The 21369-nt window shown below is 46.2% G+C and overlaps 1 protein-coding gene across 1 annotated transcript in view; it reads right to left on the reverse strand.

The window, feature by feature from the left end:
- Positions 1-305: 305 nt before the first annotated feature.
- The window catches only part of Ak4 (adenylate kinase 4), a 52916-nt gene continuing 31852 nt past the window's right edge, over positions 306-21369 (reverse strand). Inside the window, exons 3-5 of the mRNA XM_032901747.1 lie at positions 7281-7453; positions 4863-4981; positions 306-4014 (exon numbers count right to left, since the gene is read on the reverse strand). Of these exons, the coding sequence (XP_032757638.1) occupies positions 3900-4014; positions 4863-4981; positions 7281-7453 (407 nt within the window). The 3' untranslated portion in view covers positions 306-3899. The remainder of the gene's footprint in view (positions 4015-4862; positions 4982-7280; positions 7454-21369) is intronic.

Raw genomic sequence — 21369 nt, forward strand, 5'->3', positions numbered from 1 at the left:
TCCAGATGAATTTCCCCATCCTTCCTGGAGACAGGAGTTTAGAACTTGCTTACAGCTGGTTTAGCTACTGGAAGACCTCCCAAGATGAGGCGGCCATACCAGGGTTGGAAAAAGCCAGGACTGTGCCTTCATTTTCTCAGGTTTCTTCTGAAAGGGCGGCTAGGTAGGTATTTCTTTCACAGCAACAGTTTAACAGACAACCCTGCAAAGGGCTCCAGCTTTAACAGGACAGGGCAAACAGGGAATACAAGGACACACGAACACAGCAATGATACAACAGGGAAACAAACAGGATGGGGAGCATGTTTGCTTTGCCATCATTACTTTATTTAGGTTTCATTGTTTGCCTCGTTTTGCAAATTATAGACGACTGTGGACAATGGGAGAACTACCAAGTGGTACAAATGAGAGAACCTGTGAAACTTTACATGGTATAAACAGCGACACCAAGAATAAATGAATCCACCGCATATTAAGCAGAAAAACGTTTATTTCTATCAAATTCCATACAAATCAATCTTCAAGCAAGATAACAAAACAATCAATTAATACAATGAATAGTTAGGACAGCACGTACAGAACAGACTCTGGATTAAGCACATACGCCAAAATCATCTTGAACACCAACTGTCACTGAAGGAAAGCTGATGTGTCAGCTCCCGGGAGACTTAAGCCAACATTGCATTGAAGACTGCCTTGAACTTGGGGGGATCACAGTGAAACGCCATCACAGCTCAACATAGTCCCCCAGAGATCCGTTCAGCTCAGAAAACAAAATTGGCAAATTCAGTAGTACAAGTTCTCATAAAACTAGAGAAGCCTTGAGCCCCACCATTTCTTGCAGTTCACACAAAGCCCGGGTTTCCCATTTTTCTTCCCTTTTCCCGAATCCCAGAGAGAAGGTGCAGTACTCTTTTCAAAGGTTTTAAACAAGAGTCTTTTATTGAAAGATGTTGTGCTTCCTACAATTGTCTGTCACTAGAGGGAGTCCATGTGGAGTCGTGGGCAATGGCTTACTCACTTAGCCTGTCTCACACCCAACCACATACAGAATGGTCAAACCGAGGAGTGCCCTGAGGCAGCTGATGGCATTTATTCTGGCAAGAATTGTGCAGTTTGCCACACCAAATATAAGGGGTAATATTTATGGTTAATTTTAATGTTTCAGTAGATGCCAGTTTTCCTTCATATAGCTTCATGGCTTCCTGACACCTAGAATTGAGGCAGATTAACCTGGTCCAAACCCAGCCTTGCCTTAAAGCCTTGTACTTAGCAACCCCTTTTGCTCAGGCAGAGAATACAAAAGAAATAGCCTCATGCCGCCACTCCAGTGATGTCTGCCACTCTCCCTGAGCCCACAAGCAGGCTCATAGCCCCAAGTTGCTTAGGCCAAGACAGACAGCTAACATCCAGTAAAAGGCCAAGAGTTTCTGAAGCAGGAAAACCTGGGACTGAGTCATAGCTCTACTGGTTACTCCTATGAAGAGCCCAGGCAAGACTTCACATCCTGGACTCTTGTTTATAGGAAACATTGGCTGTGCCTGGGAAGATTCACCACAAGGCTTATAAAGAGAGTGCGCACTTCATTCAGAAGGCCTCCTTCATAGCACCTTTTTGTCATAAATACTGGAGGAATAAACATGCTCTTTCCCAAGTTCTAAGCAAGAGGACTGTGGGGAGCAAACTTAACGAGGAGCGGGGTGGAGCCTGCAAATGTTAAGACCACCCGGCCTCTTGGCTTCCACCTGAAGGAAGGCCATGGCCTGAGAAGGAAAAGGTGTTCCTTCCATTCTACCTCTGTCAAGACATTTTCAGTATTAATTAATGTCTGTGTCTCCAAAATCCTTTAGAAAAGAACAGCCAAGTCTGCTGCAGAAAACACCTTAACCAACAGACAAGAAACCACCCAAGACTTTGGAAAAGATCTTTTTGCCCCTTGCTGCCCTTCTGACCCTGGTGTCCCAGTGCTGGCTACCATAGTCGATTAAGCTTGAAATGCATAAAGAAACAAGAGTGTGTAGGCAAGGACCTGCTCACACCCTATTGCTCTCCCCAGACTCTACAAGAGGAAGAGAAATAAGTTTGAAGTTTTCCCACCTCTCTTGAATTACTCTGAATCCCTTTAACTCTCCACTTGGTCCCTGGGAATAATCTCAGGGTTTCTCACTCTTGACCTGCTCCTCCAGGAAGCCTGGGCTTTTATCACCCAACCCCTGCCAAGTGACATCCAAATGTGAGCTTCCAAAGCATTCAGCACCATGAAGATGCCCAGACTGTCACAGACCTGCACCGTGCTGCTGCACTTCCGACGCTTATTTTTCTGCACTGAGAGCACGAGTGGGGGATGCTGGCCTGCACCTCCACCAGGGCAGCCACAGAACATGCACGTGAGAGGACGACGGAGAGGAACAAGATTCCAGGCAGCCCAGGAAGGCAGACAGACAGACAGACTCGTTAGCACAGAGCGCATGGCAGTGAACAGACTGGGGATCCACACGACACCTTCAGAATGGAATAACGTCTCCATTCCACTAAAGTGCTAAGCCCGCCCCACATGCCCACCCCAGACGGACTATGAGATGTCACACTAAACCACCACCAGTAATGAAGAACTGCCTCCTGGGGACAGGTAGATGCAGGACAGCTTTTTAAGGCAGTGGGAAGACATTTCCCTGCTCTTCCCAGAGAGGAGTAAAAGTTATAACGAGGTGGCCAACAAGTCTGGAATCCAGGCAGGAGAGTCTTTGAACAAAGGCTTTCTTGACGCGTAATGACTGGTAAAATATTAGTCTCTTCATTTCTGGACTTTATGGCCACCGACAGACTGCATCTTTGGAATAGGAAGAAAACAAACAAAAAGATTCTGCGTTCCCCAAACAGTAAAGCTGTCTTACTCAGTGCAGGTGCTATGCATATCTAGTGCAAGACGCCCCAAGCCCTCGGGCTTGCTCCCTTTACTGACCTCGCGCCGTCCAGTTAGTCACTCACAGAAGAAAAACACTGACAGCGTTAATATTTAGCAGCATGTTCAATACCCATCTTGCCTTGAGTCCAACCATCTCATTAGTCCAGTGATTTCCATACAATTACTACGACTGCTATAGAGAGATACAATCACCCCATATTTCCACAAGTAAGCATTTCCCTTGTTTTTTGAGAACCCTGAAGACTTGGGGGGAATCTTTTTTTAAACAATAAAAGGTACACAGTGCGCTCAAGAAAGAGCAGCTGTTTAACCAAGAAAGCCTGGGTCAGTTCCTAGTGAGAAGGAAAAGACTGAATCCAGTCACCTACCTCTCAGTTTGTAAAAAGGAAGTTGGAGGGGGTAAATGCAGAAGCTATCACGGTCCTGAACAGCCTGAGAAGGGAGCAAGCAGATGAGAAGATTCAGACAATAGAAACTAGGATGCTGAGAGACAGGGGGGAAACTGGGGGAAAGCAACCACTGAGTGCAATTAGCGTCAATTGTCAGAGCGTATGGCAGTGGACAAGCCAGGACCACAGCCCTTCAAGTTCTCAGGCATACAGTGCTGTGGTTTAATCGTCTGTGGGAGGTGGGATAAACCGGGAGAGCCCACCACTGCATGCAAAAAGGCTCTGATGGCCAGCACATGGCTGTTAACCCACCGAGAGTGTAGGTGCAACACTGGTGGGAAGCCAGTCTACACTCTTCCCTGTGAAGGGCGTGATGCTCCTGCAGAGCCTCTTTTCAAAGGCAGAGGAGGGTTTCCTTCTTCCTGAACTCTTTCTACCTACTAGATTTTCCTCATTACATCATCACTCAAACTAGAAAAGATGCTGCAAGCTATCTCAGCTGGCTTCTAACCTGGCCAGGGCACCAAGACTACACGCATGATTGAGTGGGCGACCATGTCTTCTCGGCTTTTCCCATGGCAGGCTCAGTAGGCTTCTTTGGATTGAATGGGTGTGATCTTGTTGGAGAAGAGCGTGTAAACATAAGGCCAGATTCTGTTCGTCTCCGTCCCAGAAAACTGGTGGAGCACTCCACGGCTCCTAAAAGACAAGCCAGACAAACACCATTTAAGTTGCTTAACATCGCACTAGGGCAGCCAAAGATCCAAGGTCAAAGCAGGTGTCGCCTCCTAGTCTAGTTATAATTCCTGCCAGGCCTCGTCTACCCGAATCACTTTTTTATACAAACGGATGTCAAAATATCTGAGCCAATTAAATAGGAAAACAAGGGCTGGGGATGCTAAGGGCTGGAGCTTAGAAGTGGAACACCTGGATAACAGGCATGAAACCTCAATTTCAACACTCCACCCCACCCCCGAAGGAGAGAAGCCGAAACAATTTTACAGAGAGATGGCTAGATGTAAGTCTCATGCTCTAATAGTTCTGGAATAAGCACACCAGACTTTACCTCCTATCTACCGCTCACCACTTCCTCTACCTTTGGCTTTACACTTAGCTAGAAGGAGTATCGCCTGCCTCGGTCCAGCGCTGTTCCCCATCGGGCTCTGTGATTATCTGGCAGGTCCTTGTTATGAGTACCCCACACACACACACACACACACACACACACACACACACACTCAACACCACACACCCACCCCACACACACACACACACACACATCACACACACACACACAGACACACACACACACACACACACCCACACACACACACACACACACACACACACACACACACACACACACACACACACACACACACACACACACCACACACTCACACACACACACACACACTCACTCACACACACACACACACACATTCACACTCACACACACACTCACACACACTCACACTCTCACACACACATACACACACACACACTCACTCACACACACACACACACACTCACACACTCACACTCACTTGTACAGTTCGATGACTGGTTTTGCTGCATCCTTGTACCGTCTTAGCCGGGCAGCAAGTGCTTCAGGTTTATCATCTTCCTGTTGGACAAGAGGCTCGCCGGTGATGTCATCAACCCCCTAAAATACCAGAAAAGTCAAATAATATGGCTAACCGTTACTGGCATTCCCAAGGTCTTTTTTAGTACAACCAGGTGACCAAAATGAACTCCAACCACATATGCAACAGGCCTGGGGCTTCGTTGGGACCTCATGTCCTGAAGAGGCATTAAAACTTAACTATTCACAGCCTTATAAACACATCCCACAAAAGATATTTAAAATTCGCTTATTTTATGTGCATTGGTGTTTTGCCTGCATGGGTGTCTGCATGAGGGAGTCAGAGCCCCTGGAACTGGAGGTAAGGAAGTTGTGAGCTGCCATGTGGGTGCTGGGATTTGAGCCCTGAAAACTGGCCTGAGTCCTCCACACCTGTGCTGTGGCACCCACACTTGTGCACATTCATACACAAACGAGCAACCATAATGAAAGGACAATGACAAAACCTTGGTTCAGTATCAACTCTGCCAACTTTTAAAGTACTATGGCATAGTCTCTGAAATTAACAGCATGTCCCAAGGTCAAAATAGGTCATGATACTAAGATCTAGGACCATCAGAGATTCTCATTCTAATGCCAGCAGAGGCAGACGCGGGTGGCTCCGTCTGTGAGTTCAAAGCCAACCTGGTCTTCATGGTCAGTTCCAGACAGGAACAACAACAGAGTTCCTTTCTCATACTTTCAGTCAGATAGGAAGCATGGCTGCTTGCACATAGTATGTGCGGAACTCTGCTCCCAAACCCACAGCTGTTCTTTCTGAGGAAAACTGCAGATGTGAATGTGGCAGAGACAGGCTGGGGAGGAACTCAGGGGCCTCAGAGGGACCACTAAAGCTGATCACGACACACTGAAATCCCGCTGCAGCTGGGGGCCTTGGGATTCACACTGATGATGTGTGATAATGCACACCATTATCACAGGTGGGGAGGGTTGGTATGACAGGAGAGGCAAGGCCATGCCTGACCTGAGAGCCACAATGCTTAGCGCTCACTTTGGAATACTGCCAATCAATACAGCACAGCTTCCAGAAGTAGCAGAGCGGTGCTAGGGAAGCAGCTTCACTCCATCGTGGGAAGACACCAGTGGCTGGTGGAGTACACATGTAATCGTAATTACATGTTCTTTCAGGGGAGCTGGCCTTTGGAATGTAGCATGCCAGTGAGAGCTTTTCGGGTATTGGAAGAACCAATCAGCTTCTATGAGGTGGGCTTCTGTTTTCCTGTCTGTACTTTCAAACTCCTTTCTTCTCTCCCTATTTATTTTCCTATCACTGTATCTTGGGTTACACTTCAGTGGCATACTCCTGGCTCACCCAGCCACTCAGAAGGCTAGGACCAGTCTGGCCAACACAGTGAAACCCTGAAACGAATGAAAGACTGAATGAACAAGCAAATCAGTTAGTTAGGAGGCACATCACCCATGAACTGACATCATTAAGGACATAACTGGCACAAAGGTGACCAGTAATGCCGACACGAGCTTAACTCCCTGCATTCATGTACTGATCCACCTACATTCAAGGCTTTTGCCATATGAAGATTTACCCAGTAAGACACCATGTCACCTACTCCAGTCCAAGAGCGACCAACGGGGCTCCTGTGTTAGTTCCAGCTGATCAGAAGTAGTCTGAGCAGGCATAGGGTGCACACCCATAATCCCGAGCATTTGGGAGGTCAAGGCTAGAGAACTGGGGGTTTGAGGTGGCCTAGGCTACCTGACAAGGGGAGCCCCTGGGTGGAGGTCTCTTCAATGGTAGGATTTTTTTTTTTTTTTTGGTTTTTTAAGGAATGTACTGGGAATTCTGAACCCAAGGGCCTTGCAGAGAACACATGTTTATTCTTCTACCACCCTGAGCTAAATCCCCAACCCTCAGTTTCCCAGTCTTACTGCTGGACACTTGTTTATATTTGCTTTTTAGCCACTACAGTCACTGAAACAATCAAACCTTCTTCACTTGCTCAGGCCATCTTTACAGCAGTTGACTGGACAGAAATTTAAATGTTTATCCTTTTTAAACTGTACACTGCCATTTGGCTTTAAAAGGGCTCTTTCCAGCACTGAGTTTGAGGATCAATCAGATAGAGGTCTGTCTCTCTCAATCAATTCAATCAATCAGTGATCACCAATAGTTTAATCAAACAATAAGGAAGGCGCCACTTTTCCCAGGTCACTAGCAACACCCTGTCTTGTTAAGCTTTTTAGTCCTAGCTTTCTCCACTTTGGTGGCTACTGAATTTGAACTCTTTTTCTATGCTGTTTGGCTAACGCTTTTCCATGCCCTCCCACCCCCGCTCCAAACCTTACACTCATGCCGTCTTACCAGCACTTGAGGTGGGTTGAAGTCTAGGTTATAGACCCTCCCGCTGGAAGGGTGAATCCACCGTCGGCTCAGACGATCTTTAAGTGTCTCGAAAGGAATATTCAAACTGATTACTAGGTCCACATCACAGATTCTGTCCAGGGCTTCTGCCTGCACTAATGTCCTCGGGAATCCTAAGGGCCAAACAAACAGGAAAATCAATTGCAAGTCCAGGAATAATAAAATCTATATAGTCCAAAAGGATTTAGCAAAGACGCTGTAACTACCTTTGAATACTCCTTTACAGCCCAGAGCCTATGCTTAGTCTAAGGAGTCATGTGATCAAAACAGACTGCACTGAACTGAAGAACCACTAACCCAGCCTGGGCTAAGATTGTCTTAACCACCCCCTTGTGCCATTGGGCAAGCCCTACTTTCCCTATTCCCTGTTCTGCTCAAGAGAGAGTACAGACTCCTATCTGGGTCCCTACAGCTCTTATAGCCTGCTATTCATTGTCAGGTTACCACAAGTAACTATAGACCTTTACCTACACTTTATATACCATGTAACCTAACAGTTCCATAGGGTACACTTGAAATATGTCAGGAGAATGGTAGCAAACACCCATGATTCCATTATTTGGGAGGCTACATCAGAAGAATTGTGAACTCCAGGCCATTTTGGGAAGTAAGTGAGAGACCGTATCTCAAAGGAAGAAGAAAGAAGGAAAGAAAGAAAGAAAAAAGAAAGGTTAGCTCAAGAAATGTAAGCCTGCATACACCTTTAATCCAGCGCTGGTAGGCGAGGTGTATTTGAGGCTAGCCTGGTCTACATAGCAAGTTCTAGTCTAATCAGGGCTACAAGTTAAGCCTGATTTCAAAAGTAGCCAGTCCTTAGAAATTATCCAGTTGCTGCACAATCTTCAGGTCTGTCCAGTTTTCTAGATGTGGGAAAATAACAAGATGTAAATCTAGGCTCATACACATTGCCATTTTTTTCTTCTATAATAAGGCATGAGGAAGAGACTCACAGAAGCTGAAGTGGGCCAGGGAGGTCTGGCTTGCCTTTTAGATAATGTCCAATCATTACAGAAAGTTAGAGGCGTAGGCCTTGAACAGCATTAACAGGATAGGTGTGGCATCCTAAAGCCCTGGACGTAGTCTAGCCTCTGAAGATATCTGAGCTGTTGTCGTCCTGAAGAACAGGCGGACACTTGGATCATGAGGCTTTGAAAAGTGGGCAGTGCCATTTAACTACTTCCAAGATTTTAAAACTATGATTCTTAGCCTCAGCTTTAGGCCCAGCTGAAGTCTTAAGGCCTGGGTCTCAGGAGTCGTAGGTGGTGTATTCCTCAGGCTGGACCGGGCGCAATACCAAGTCATTCAGATGTAATGCTAGCACCGTGGGCTGCCAAGAACACTGCTGGGGAAAGTATGGAGGGCCTGGCACATGTATTTTTGAAATGGGCACACTGACAGGAGTAGAGTATAAAGACCTATCAATCAAGAACATCTATATGAATGAGCTACTCACACAGGCGGGAAAGGCGGGGTTAAAATGTAGGCATTTTGCTTTTCTCATCTATACAGCTGGCATTCATTATCTGTTGGCCCAAGTTCCCTTTTCGAGATCTATCTTTGAAACTGAATAAGATTTAAGTTTCTGGAACAATGATTAAACTATTAGGAAAAGAGCCCCTCATATAAATTCCAGGTTAAAATATGATCCATGAAAATCTCTGAATAGACAAAGCCATGTCTAAGTCAGAGTAGTCATTTCTGGGAGCGTGGAGAGAAGCTCAGCAAGAGGGAGGATGTAAGACTCTGGATTCAAACCTCGGTACTTGCATGTGCACAAGCATATACACACAAGGGGGGGAGTGGGAGACAGACGGGAGGAGAAAGGAGGGAGAACCTGACTGAACAGGCTACTACCCATCACAATGGCGACCCCAGACAGACTGCCAACCCAGCGTGGCACTTATCCTACTAAACTAGGCTGCTGACAGCCCCTGAGACCTGAGTAGTGAGTGCCCAGAGCCCAGGGAGATGCCGCCTGGGCAGGGATGCTCAGAGTGGATTGGATGCACATGCACCTTTGGTCAACAGGTGGCAGCATTACAACTTCTCCTCTAATAGAGATTTACAAAGGGGCAGGGAAGCTGTTCCTGTATCCACATTTGGGAGGAGCGGAGACAGGAGGACTGCTGTGATGTTTAGGCTAGTGTGGCTACAGAATAAGGCCCAGTTTTGGCGATGGTATCAGGGAGAGGGAGAGAGATTACTGGCAGATGAATGTTCTAAAGAACAGGCTGGCAGTATGCTAGCTACTGTAAGGTTAAATATCCCAGCAGAGTGAAGACGAAACTCAATAGTGAAAACCGAAGCAGGTCTGCCTCAGATCCTCAAAGATTGCTGAGGTACAGCGGGAAGTGGCTGAATTCCTTCTGGCCACTGGGACTTGGCAACTGGCACCTGGTCCTCTGAACCTCCACAGGAGTCTGAGGAGAAAACTAGAGTGGGAGGTCACGGCGACAGCTGCGGGCAGAGGAGGGCAATGGAAGCAGGGTGCATCTGTTTTGCTAACTTGGGGAGCATTCATAGGGAGGTGCTGAGTCAGGGTCTACTACCATAGGCTCAGGCAGAAAAGGCCCTCTGCCTGGTGGATGGAACCCTGCAGCTCTGTAAGTCAACAGCCCTATCTGCCCCAGTTGGCGCCTTGTGAAAAGCCCCTCCCTGCCTATGGTTACTTCTGACCATCCCAATCGTGGGTGTCCAGCTCAAATAGAAGATGCTGCTCCTGGTCATGAGCCACAGGGACCAGCTATGGCTGGAGGCAGGTGGCATTCGCCTAACCTTCCCTAGTGAGGGGATGCGGGCTGTTCACACCAGCCCAGAGTCCTTAGCAGCAAAGGTACCACAATGCGCCCTGCATCTCAGAGGCTGTTCTCTGCCACATATGTGACGGTTCCATGTTTCCCTGTGCACGTTTCTAACCTCTGAATCCATCTCATTCCACCCTCATTAAGAGAGGGGACAGTGGTAAGAGCTGTGGGCTCTATATTCCCTACTGTGCCAGGTTCTCTAGAGCCCTCACTCCCTGCTCACTTCGGTGTCCTGGGATTCTCTAGTGGTTTTCAAACCTTGGGTCACAGTCCCTTTGGCAGCTGCATATCAGATATTTGTATTATGATTCATAACAGTGGCAAAATAATAGGAAGTAGCAACAAAATAATTTTATGGCTGGGAGTCAGCACAGCATGAGGAACTGTGTACAAGTACTGCAGCGTTAGGAAGGTTGAGAGCCACTGCTCTAGAACATGAACTGCATGAGATCTGAGAGACAGATGTATAAGGGGCCCTGCCTGTAGGAGCTTATGACTTAGTGATGAACTGACACACAGATGATCCAGGCTTCAGTCAAAGGCTGTGAGTCAGGGCAGCACAAACCTGGCCCCAGCACATAGGAGGGTCCTGGTTCACTTTTAAAGCAACTTAATGAAAAGTAACATTGATGACTTAGGACGGAAAGGGTTATTATCTGCTTACATGTTCCCATAAGAGTCCATTACTGAAAGAAGTCAGAGCAAGATCTCAAGCAGAAACAGGCAAGAACCATGGAATGCTGCTTACTGGCTTGCTCCCAGGCCCACATCCAGCTGTCTTTCTTAAACTCCCCAGGACTCCCTGCCCAAGAATGGGACTGCCCACAGCACGCTGAGCCCTCCCCCACATCAATCAACAACCAAGAAGCCTACACAGACACGCCCACTCAGAAGAGATACCTCTCCTCAGGAATGTCTAGGTTTGTGTGGATAACAAGCACGAGGCTCAGGGTCTGTGTCGTGGAGCCAGCCTGGTTATGAGACTGTTTCAAAACAGCAAAAGACTGAGTCTGCCTCTTCAGAGTGACCTTATCAAATAAAGGAAAATCTTGGGAGAATGTCCTGAAACCCTCCAGTAAGGGTTTTCCCAATCTAGCCAAGTCCTTGGTCTTTACTTCTATTTATTTATACGACTTGCTGGTGTGCATTTGTGTGTATCACACACACAGTTAGTGCCTGCAGAGCTGTAAGAGGTCTAGGATGCCCTGGTGTTACAGATGGTTGTGAACAGAGGTTGTGGGATCCTCTGTTCTTAAGCACTAAGCCATCCATCCAGCCCCTGCTAGTTCTTAAGCCACTAATTCCCATTCTGTACCTCTTCCCCTCCAAGGGAAGATGCCCTTGTGTGGAAGCAGGAGCTACCATCTGCGAAGCCTTATGCAGAGGCTCCTCTACTTAAGAATCCTCTTTGTTCTCTGTGCATGGGCAAATTGCGGAAAACTGGGCCCACTGTATCTCTCAAGGCAAAGGGACAAATGATTTCACCACAGGCCCATTCATGTTTGCACTAAGGAAAATAGCTGGCCAAGCATCCTGTGAGGGGTCAGCCATCGGTTAAAGGTGAGGTCTTTCTGAAATGGACAATGTTCATTCAGCAGCCTTTACTGTGTGAAGTACTTCTGTAAATCCTGACAACCCAGCTATGAACACATGGTGTCTGCCTACAGCGGGGAGGGGAGCGAGGGCACTGAGAAATCAAATATGCAAATAAAGATGGTAATTCTGACATAAGAACGAACCAGGCAGGACGACAGTCCTATAACCCCAGCACTCAGGAGTTTAAAGCCATTCTCGGCTGCATTAGGGAATCGAAAGCCAGTCTGGGCTACATGAGACTGTCTCACAAACCTCCAAGAGAAAAGAATAACACACCACACGTTCTATTGATATTAGTAACAGCAACACACGCCTAGGACTTAACCAAGTCTATTGGTAGCCTTGTCAGGAAGTGCATGAGAGGACACAGGAAATGCAGAGACCTGCTGAATGTCTAGAACAAGCCTGAATTTAAAAAAAAAAAAAAAAACATTAAGTACATAGATCTGCATCAGCTACTGGGCAGGCTGGGGAGAGAACGTGTGTTGAGCCTTCCCCCAGCACTGCGTGAACTGACTGTGATGGAGCACGCCTGGAATCCCAGTGCTCAAGAGGCAGAAGCAGGATTAGGAGTCAAGGCCTGTCTCTACTGTGTAGGGAACTGGAAGCCATCCTAGGATACAGGACAGCCATCTCAAGGGGGTAGGGGGATCCGAGTCAGGTATCAAAGTGTGTTCTTATGTCCCCATTGGCTGTAACTCGCTAATCACTGCTCTTTAGAAAATCATTAGCTGGTCTCAATGAAAGGAGAGCCTTGTGAAGCTCTGTGTTTCCTCTCAGCACACTTTTTAAATGGCAATAAAATTATTTCTCAAGATACTCAATGACCTTGTTAAAAAGTAGAACCTTGGGGACCAAAGAAGTGGTTCTACAGTTGAGCACTTGTTCCTCCTAAGACCAGAGTTCAGTTCCTAGTGCCCAGATTAGACGGCACATAACCACCTGGACCTCCCACTCCCAGGGGTCCAAAGCCCTCTGCTGACCTCCTCAGGTCCGTGCTCAGGTCCGTGCTCATAGATGGCACACACTTACATATACATCAGGCCCGTGCTCATAGTTGGCATATACCTACATATACATCAGGTCCATGCTCATAGATGGCATATACCTACATGCACATCAGGTCCATGCTCATAGATGGCATATACCTACATGTACATCAGGTCCATGCTCATAGATGGTATAAACTTATATATACATCAGGTACGTGCTCACAGATGACATATACTTACATACATACATCAGGTCCGTGCTCATAGATGGCATATACTTACATATACATCAGGTCCGATGCTCATCAGGTACAGTTGATGCATATACCTACATATATATCAGGTCTCATAGATGACATAAACTTATCATAGTTGGCAGATGACATATACTTACATACATCAGGCCCGTGCTCATAGATGGCATATACTTACATATACATAAATTTTAAGAAATAACTTTAAAAACTTAAAAAGTAGAATCAAACGGGACTTGGCTGATCACACGTTCAGTCTCAGCACTCAGGAAGCAGGGGGAGGCAGATCTCTGGGTTCAAGGCTAGCCTGGTCTACAGAGAGAGAGTTCAAGGCTGCACAAAGAAATTTTGGTTTGGAAAAAAAAAAAAAAAAAAAAAAAAAAAAAAAAAAAAACAAAAAAAAAAAAAAAAAAAAACAAAAAAAAACCCCAGCTACCACCATCCCCAAATGTGATTGATTTTAATACACAAAATGAAAGATTTGCTCATCTGGGGATAGTATCATGGTTACAAAAATAACCATGGGAGTAGGCAACCAAACCCAAAAAAAGCATTATCTGATCATTGTGATTTGCATGAGAAATGTTTCCCAAAGATTCAAGTGTTTGAACACTTGGTCCCCAACTGGCAGTTTTTTGGGGAGGTTATAGACCCTTTAGGAGCTAGAGCCTTGTAGGAGTTAGCAATGTCATCAGGGACCGGCATCTCTTCCCCTCCCTCCCCTTATGTACAGATGACATGTGATCAGCAGCCCCCTGTCTCCCCGCCATGCCATGCACACCTTCCTCACCATGACAAGCTCTACCAATTGGGAGCTATAAGCTCCTTAACTGTAAGCTCGTGGCATTTCATCACGGCAACAGAAACAAACACCACTGATCCCTCAGGAAAACCAGCACCACAGGAAACACTTCTATCAAGTTCTACATGTTAAGTATAAAAAAGAAAATATACACATTCTTATATATATATTCGTATATATAGTCACATATATATACTTACTTATATATATGTGTGTATCAAAACAGAAAAAAGAATGCAAAAAGAGACACCTAAACTTAACAGATACGGCTTTACCATGAGCCCTGGATGGCCTGGAACCTGCAATGAATGACCTCATAGCGATCGACCTGCCTCTGCACCACGTGCTGGGATATAAAATATGTGTCATCTCACTGGCTTAGCCATGGTCATTTAAGCACCATTGCTCAAATTCTTCACCTTAGGGACAGAAGAACTGTCAGACAATTTGCACTGTATCACAGCCTCTAGGAACGTGACAGAGATTATTCTAACATAAGCCCATTGATCCCCCAAACATGGATGTCACCTCATCTAACAAGTTGGCATATTCCACCCCTGCTACGTCAGAGAGCTTAAGTGTGCGTCTAACACTGTATGTGTGTGCACATCTGTTCTTGTATGCTCACACTCCAGTGCTCACACGCATGCGCTAAGCCCTTGTAGAGGTTAAAGGGTTTCAGAATCGGCTCTCTGTCCAATGGGAGTTCCAGGGATTACACTGGGGCCATCAAGGTTTGAGTGGTGAGCACTTTCACCAATGAAACCGTCTCTGCCACAATCCCTCCTTAACACACTTTCTTTCTCCTTCACTGTCAGTCAAGTGCAGAATCAGCTGCATACTGATTTCATATACTTTAGAAACATGCAGAACCTCAGAACCTTCTTATAAACTCATGGAAGTACCCATTCACTCTGAGAGTGAGGCTGTTTTCTATTTTACCCAACAGCAACTCCTCAGTCACCTAAACTGATCTACCAAATACCCAGAATCACACACAATCACCAGGGTAAGAGGGAAAGCTCCCCGCATTTCCTACAAGGTGTGATGAAACAACGCACTATTCGTTCCCATAGACATCTGCTGCCCCATGGGGAGCAGCACTCCTCAGAGATTAGACATTCGCCTGGAAAAGGGAAATAGAAAATGCAGAGGGAATGATATCAAAGCCAGTCTAACCGGCTGAAACCAATTCTGTAAACGCGGAACCCTCAGTCCAAAGACCCCTGGTCCAGCGTCTGGACATGCATCTCCTTCCAAGGGCTAGGGAGGTGGGCAGGCACATTAGGATGCCTCAGATCTGAGATCACTCTCCAGGAAAACAAGCATGCAAGGCCAGACTGTAAATTCAAATAGCCGGACTTGGGCAGGAAAGCAAGTGCATAGAAAAAGAAATCCCTTCAGAGAGATCCAGTGAGCTCAGACTTCACAATGCAATACAGGCGCTTAATACAATTCCAGCTTCTCAAAATGTGAGCCTCGACCCATATGTAACTGATTGTGGGGCTGCAAAAAAAAAAAAAAAAAAAAAAAAAAAAATCTGGCAGCAGAAAAAGTTTCTGAATTCAAAATCCAGTGTGCAAGGAGTCCAACCAAGCAATGGTGACCTCCTGCAGCCTTGCAGTCTTTACATGGCAGAGGCCACTGTGCTCAAAGCAGATGTTGCCAAGGTGTAGGGCTATTGGAATTGGGATTCAGTTGTTCTCAGTTATACAGTGTGTTTAAGGGCAGCCTAAGCTACGTGAGACCCTGGATCAAATGGGGGAGGAGAGGGAGAAAGATAGTTTCTTTCATATTCCTAAGGCTGGTAAGAACTGACCGTCTGTCAAGTGTGCAACCAAAACCAGCAAACTGCCGTGTTTCTGTTCCTATAAGAAACAATGATGCTGTCTTAGTTAGGGTTTTATGGCTGTGAACAGACACCATGACCAGTGCAAGTTTTATGAAGGACAACATTTAATTGGACTGGTTTACAGGTTCAGAGGTTCAGTTCATTATCATCAAGGTGGGAGCAGGGCAGCATCTAGGCAGGCATGGTGCAGGCAGAGCTGAGAGTTCTACATCTTCATCTGAAGGCTGCTAGTGGGAGACTGACTTCCAGGCAGCTAGGGTGAGGGGTCCTAAAGCCCACACCCACGGTGACACACCTACTCCAACACGGCCACATCTCCTAACAGTGCCACTCCCTGGGCCAAGCACATACGGGTCATTACAGATGCTGTGCATGGTGTGACCTGGGGCAGAAGCAGGAGGAGCTCTGTGAGTTAGAGGCCAGCCTGGTATAGCGAGCTCCAAGCCAGCCAGCACTACACAGATGTTGTCTCATGAATGAATGGCTGACTGTTGCCAGCAAATGTGTTGTCTGTATGCCTGTTTTAGAATGCCATATTACATTTACTTATTTGAAGAAGGGGGCAGAAATGGGTGCACCTGTGATGGTCAGAAGACAAATTACAGGGCTGAGTTCTATACCACATCATTAACTCCAAGGGGTCAGATCAAGTGGTTAGCTTTTGTATCAAGGAACGTAACTTGATGAGCAATATCACAAGCATTGCATATCTAGTTTATATACTTACATGCCAACATAAAATTATGTTACTTACATGATAACATAAAATCAAGCAAAATGGTGCCAGTGAAAATGGTGTGCAAAACCTTCGAGTTAACTTTATCTTGAATTATAAAGCTTAAAAAGTATTTTCCAAACTTCGAGGGAGCTTTTTCTCCATGAAAACTAATGTTATGATTTAGATATGAGCTGTGCACATCTACCAAAGATCTGTGTGCTGAGTCAGTCACCAGGGAGAAGGCGCATGAGATTAAATGACCTTTTCCCAGATGAGGAGTGGTGAACCTTTCTTGGAAAGGATTAACATGGTCCTTGAAGATTCTAGCTAATTCCCATAAGATGTGCACCACATCAGGGAACAGGGCACCCTACCCACTCTGGCTTCTGGAATCATGGCAGGAAGCACCTCCTGTGTGTAGGGTCTTACCAAGATGCAATCTACCATGACAGGATGCAGTCGAGGGGCCCTCACTAGCTGTTTGACCTTGTGGTTTGAGTAATAGCTGTTCTCCACACCTCTGTTCCCCAGTCACTGATGCTGCCTGGGGAGGCGGTGTACAGAAAGCCCTGGCACACTTCCACTTCGCAGCCTTGCTCTGTGTCTGCCACCAAAGGTGTGATCCCTCTGCTTCCTGCCCCAGCTGCTTGCTGCTGCCATGACTTTCCTGGTGTTATGGACTCTGGAGCCTTAGCACAAACAAACTCATTCTTCCACTAACTGCTTTTGGTTGTGGTACCTTATCACAGCAACGGAAAAGTAACCTACCCAGCCCATACGACTTCAAACTAAATAATACGACCTTTTCTTTACACACTACTTTGCTTAGTGTTACAGCAATGAAAGCTCACCAGTGCACCAAATTAATGATTGATGAAAATCAATCATGGTGGCTCACATATGTAAATCCCAGCATTTGGGGGGGCTAAGGAAGACGATTACCATGAGCTTGAAGTCATCTGAGCTACTTAATGAGACTCTGCCTCAGAAAGAAAAGATAAAATGGGAGCTTCCTATCTAAGTGCTGTGGAAGCAGACAGGGCTGAGCATTTTAACAAGGATGGAGCTGGCCCAGCCGAACGCACACTGACTCTCTGACCAACTAGCTGTTCCCTTGGCTCGCATCCACTGCACTGATTTCCACCCACGGCTAGCAGGATGCTTCTCAAAGCCATATGGACCAAGCCGATGAGTCATCTGTCACCCAGAATTCCTTCTAAGACAGGCCTCTGCACACCCAATTGCCTTTAGCACACTCAGCAGGCACGTCCTCTGCTGAGCTCACGAGCACGTGCCCGGTAACATAAGGCATCTAAAGCGGGTGGGGACCGGGCGGTCCTTACACCCTCACGGTGCCAAATGGACAGACTCCAGAGCTTTGAAGAAAAGTCAAAACCGAAAATGTCCAGATGGGCTTTCCGGAAGGAAGATGGGAGGCGAGGGGGGAGACTAAGTCAGTTGGGAGACTGACGCACCTCACTAAGAACAGGCCTGTGATGTAAAGACTGGAACGGCTAAGAAAGACGCAAGCATGGAAGGACATAACCCAGCCCACACCTGAGTCTGCAACTCAGCCAGGCTACCTTGTTTACAAGCTGTTTCTGAACTTCATTACTTCACGTAGTAACCTACTAAAAATTCAGACCCCGAACACCAGCCATTACTGGCAAAACCTCGTGGCATTTACTTGAGCATCGCTCTCCTCAGCATTGTCACCCAGTCAGTGGGTTTAACCTCCTTCCTGATCCATCCTCCACAGTGGTCGAATGCACGAGCAGTCAGGAGAGTGAGCTGCCTGAGGCTGCATATAGCCAGGGCAGTCTGGCTGTCCGCAACACCCATTAGCCACCTCTTCAGAGGAATTTAGTACGGATGCTGCAGCTCGATGTCTGTATGCAGGTGAGGCTGGCACAAGTTAGGTCAAGGCCATGATTGGACAGTAAAACAATAAGGCGGGGACAAAGCTTCTGTAAGACAGTGGAGAAGGGGATGGAGAAGAGAGAATCAAGACGGAGACGGAGACAGAGACGAAGACCCAGACCCAGGTGGCCTTAATGGCCCTAGGTAGCTGTTTCTTTCTTAATGGATAAAGTTCTATAGTTTATCTTATCTCAGGTGGGCAGTGTATATCTTCATCACTTGGTAGTTTGAGTTTATTGTGTGGATGCACTGTGGATTGAGAACTTAACATGTAAATCTGATTGTCGGGTTGCAGTTTGTTGAGTCTTGATTTTACCGGGTAGATGGAACCAGAGAGTTCTCGGCCAGCAGAGAGCCACCAGGAGAGATACTAACCAGAGATAAATTACGGTTAGTTCCGTATGGCCCCACGGGTGCCGGAACTAACTCTAGGGACCAGCATGGCAAGGTGCCCACTGGAACGGCTGGGTTTGAGAATACTTGGGGGCAGTGTGGAGCCTCTGAGATAAGGATTCTCCACAGGGCCACGCAAAAGCTTAGGATAAAAGGTTACTGGTTTTGTTGGGTTTTTTTGTTTTGTTTTGTTTTTGTTTTTTTAATATTCACCACAACATGATGTGATCTCTAAAAAGTACACAAGCTTTATTTTACCTGGCATGAGGCCTTAAATTAATGAAATTTAAAGGAATTACTAAGAGGTATCAGCAAAACCAGAGGTCATCCCCAATACACAAAAAGTACTTGGGAAATGGATAGTGATCATACTTAGAAGGCCAACGTGGGGGAGGGATCATTCAGCTATAACCCCTGCACACAACTTGTTGGGCCAACTAATAATAGTGGGATGACCGTTACGGGGTTAATAATCAATTGCTTTCTGATTGAGGTCCAGTCTACAGAAGGAATTCACATCTGGTACTGTAAACTTGTTCAACAGCCTGTGGGAAAGTGATTGCTGCTGCTTTCCTGAGGGGACATGATGGGCCTAGCAAACTGACTTCTAAATATTTATGTTTAGGACCACAGATTAGTGCTGCCTGGCCTGGTCAAAGACGCCTCCGTTTGCCATGGGTGGCCGTAGAAGCGGTTAACTGTTCAAAGTGCTACGGATAAGTGACTCTTCAGTATCCCCCCTAAACAGGACATCTGTGTTACCAACCCATCCACACTCGCAAGCACACGCACTGAGGTTCAGAAAACACCACAGAAGAGTGGGCATGTGCTGGCTACTTGTGTGAACTTGACACAAGCTAGATCACCTGAACTGAAGAAGGACTCTCAACTGAGAAACGAACTCCATTAAGACTGGGCTTTAGGCAAGGAAGCCTGTAGATCATTTCCTAATTAGTGATTAATGTCAGAGGGCCCAGCCCATTCTGGATGGTACCGCCCCTGGGCCGATGGTCCTAGGCGCTACAAGAAAGCAGAGCGAGCGTGCAAGCAAATCCCTGGCCTCCATATCAGCTCCTGCCACAGGTTCCTGCCCCGCCTGCCTTGTATGATGGCCTGTGATGTGGAAGTATAAGCAAATAAACCCGTCCCTCCCCAAGATGCTTTTAGTCATGGTGTTTCATCACAACAGGGGAAACCGTAACTAAAATAGGGGGAGAAGCCTAGGGGCCAGAAGGAATGTTGTCAAACCTATCTTCTGGGCCTTTGCACTTTGACCCCGGCCTAGACTGGGCCCATCAGTGTTCTGTTCCGGAGATGTTCTCAAGGCTCTGCCATTCTCTGAGGACTTACACAGACAGTTCAGTGGGACGGCTCCAGAAGGTAGCGACATTTTTCTCAGTGGTGCAGCTGGTGGTGAGCTGCCCAGACTCCTATAAATAAGCCTTCACCCATGTTCCTTAATTAAAGGCACTGGGGCACATACAAAACCAAAAATTTAACAGAAATAGAAAAATTGAAAGAGGTCTAGTTGGGAAGAGACAACAGATGAGAGGAAATGTGACCAAATCATTTATATACAAAAGTTCATAATGAAAAAAAGCATTTTAAGTCTTTCTCCATTAAAATGCTTTTCTTGGTTATTTACACTGACATAAAATTTGAGTAACATGCACAAAATCAAAAGGACTTCCTTTGCCTTTTTCTGAAAGCTCAGAAAATACTCGGCTGACTGTATATCTACCCTCCCCATCAAATGCATATTTTCTAACCCACGCTTTATCCACCAGGGGGAACACATCCATCACATTTTATGCATGTGAATGTGTCTGTTTGCATGTTCACATGTATATCCTGTACATGCCTGGTGCCCAGGAAGGCCAGGAAGGGCTGGAACACCTAGAATTGGAGTTAGAGTCAAGTGAGCTACCATGCTTTGCAAGGAACCAAACCCAGGTCCCCTGCAAGACCAGCAACTGCTCTCTACTGGGCCATCTCTCCAGAGCCCAGCTCACCTTTTCAAAAAAAAAAAAAAAAAAAAAAATTACCCAACCCTTTCATCAGTAAAAGAATTTCCTCCCTTGTGTCCTTGTGTGTCCTTGGAAAAACATAAAATGTTTTCTCTTATAGTATTTGCAGTTATTTAAAAAAATTTTCTTTACACAGATTTCTACTATGCTGAGATATATATTAGCACCTTTTCTTTTTTCTTTCTTTTTTTCTTTTTTTTTTTTTTTTTTTTTTGGGGTTGGGGGCCAAACCCCGGGCCTTGCGCTTCCTAGGAAAGCGCTCTACCACTGAGCTAAATCCCCAACCCATATATTAGCACCTTAAAACAAAGTTTTAAACTAATTGCCAAAAATGGGGTCCGTGAAGGCTCACCCTGGTAGAAATTCAGAATGGAACGGCCGGATCATAAATGTACACAGTACTACACTGTCCCACAAAGGCCCCACTCTGTAATCTAGTGGCCTAGAATATATTATAGTCCAGGCTGGCGTTCAGCTCGCTGTAATCCCCTGCCTCAGCCTCCCAAGTGCACACATGAGATGCATGCCCTCCCATTGAGGCTACGATGTTTATAATCATTTCCTAGGTAGTCAATATAGGGTTTTAGACACCTTATCTCTGTTAATCTGTTAAAACCAAGAAAACTCACAGGTGGAATTTTTGCAATGCCAGTGAATGACAGGGCCTCTTA

The sequence above is a fragment of the Rattus rattus genome, chromosome 1 (genome assembly GCF_011064425.1).
Source record: "Rattus rattus isolate New Zealand chromosome 1, Rrattus_CSIRO_v1, whole genome shotgun sequence".
Taxonomy (NCBI): Eukaryota; Metazoa; Chordata; class Mammalia; order Rodentia; family Muridae; genus Rattus; species Rattus rattus.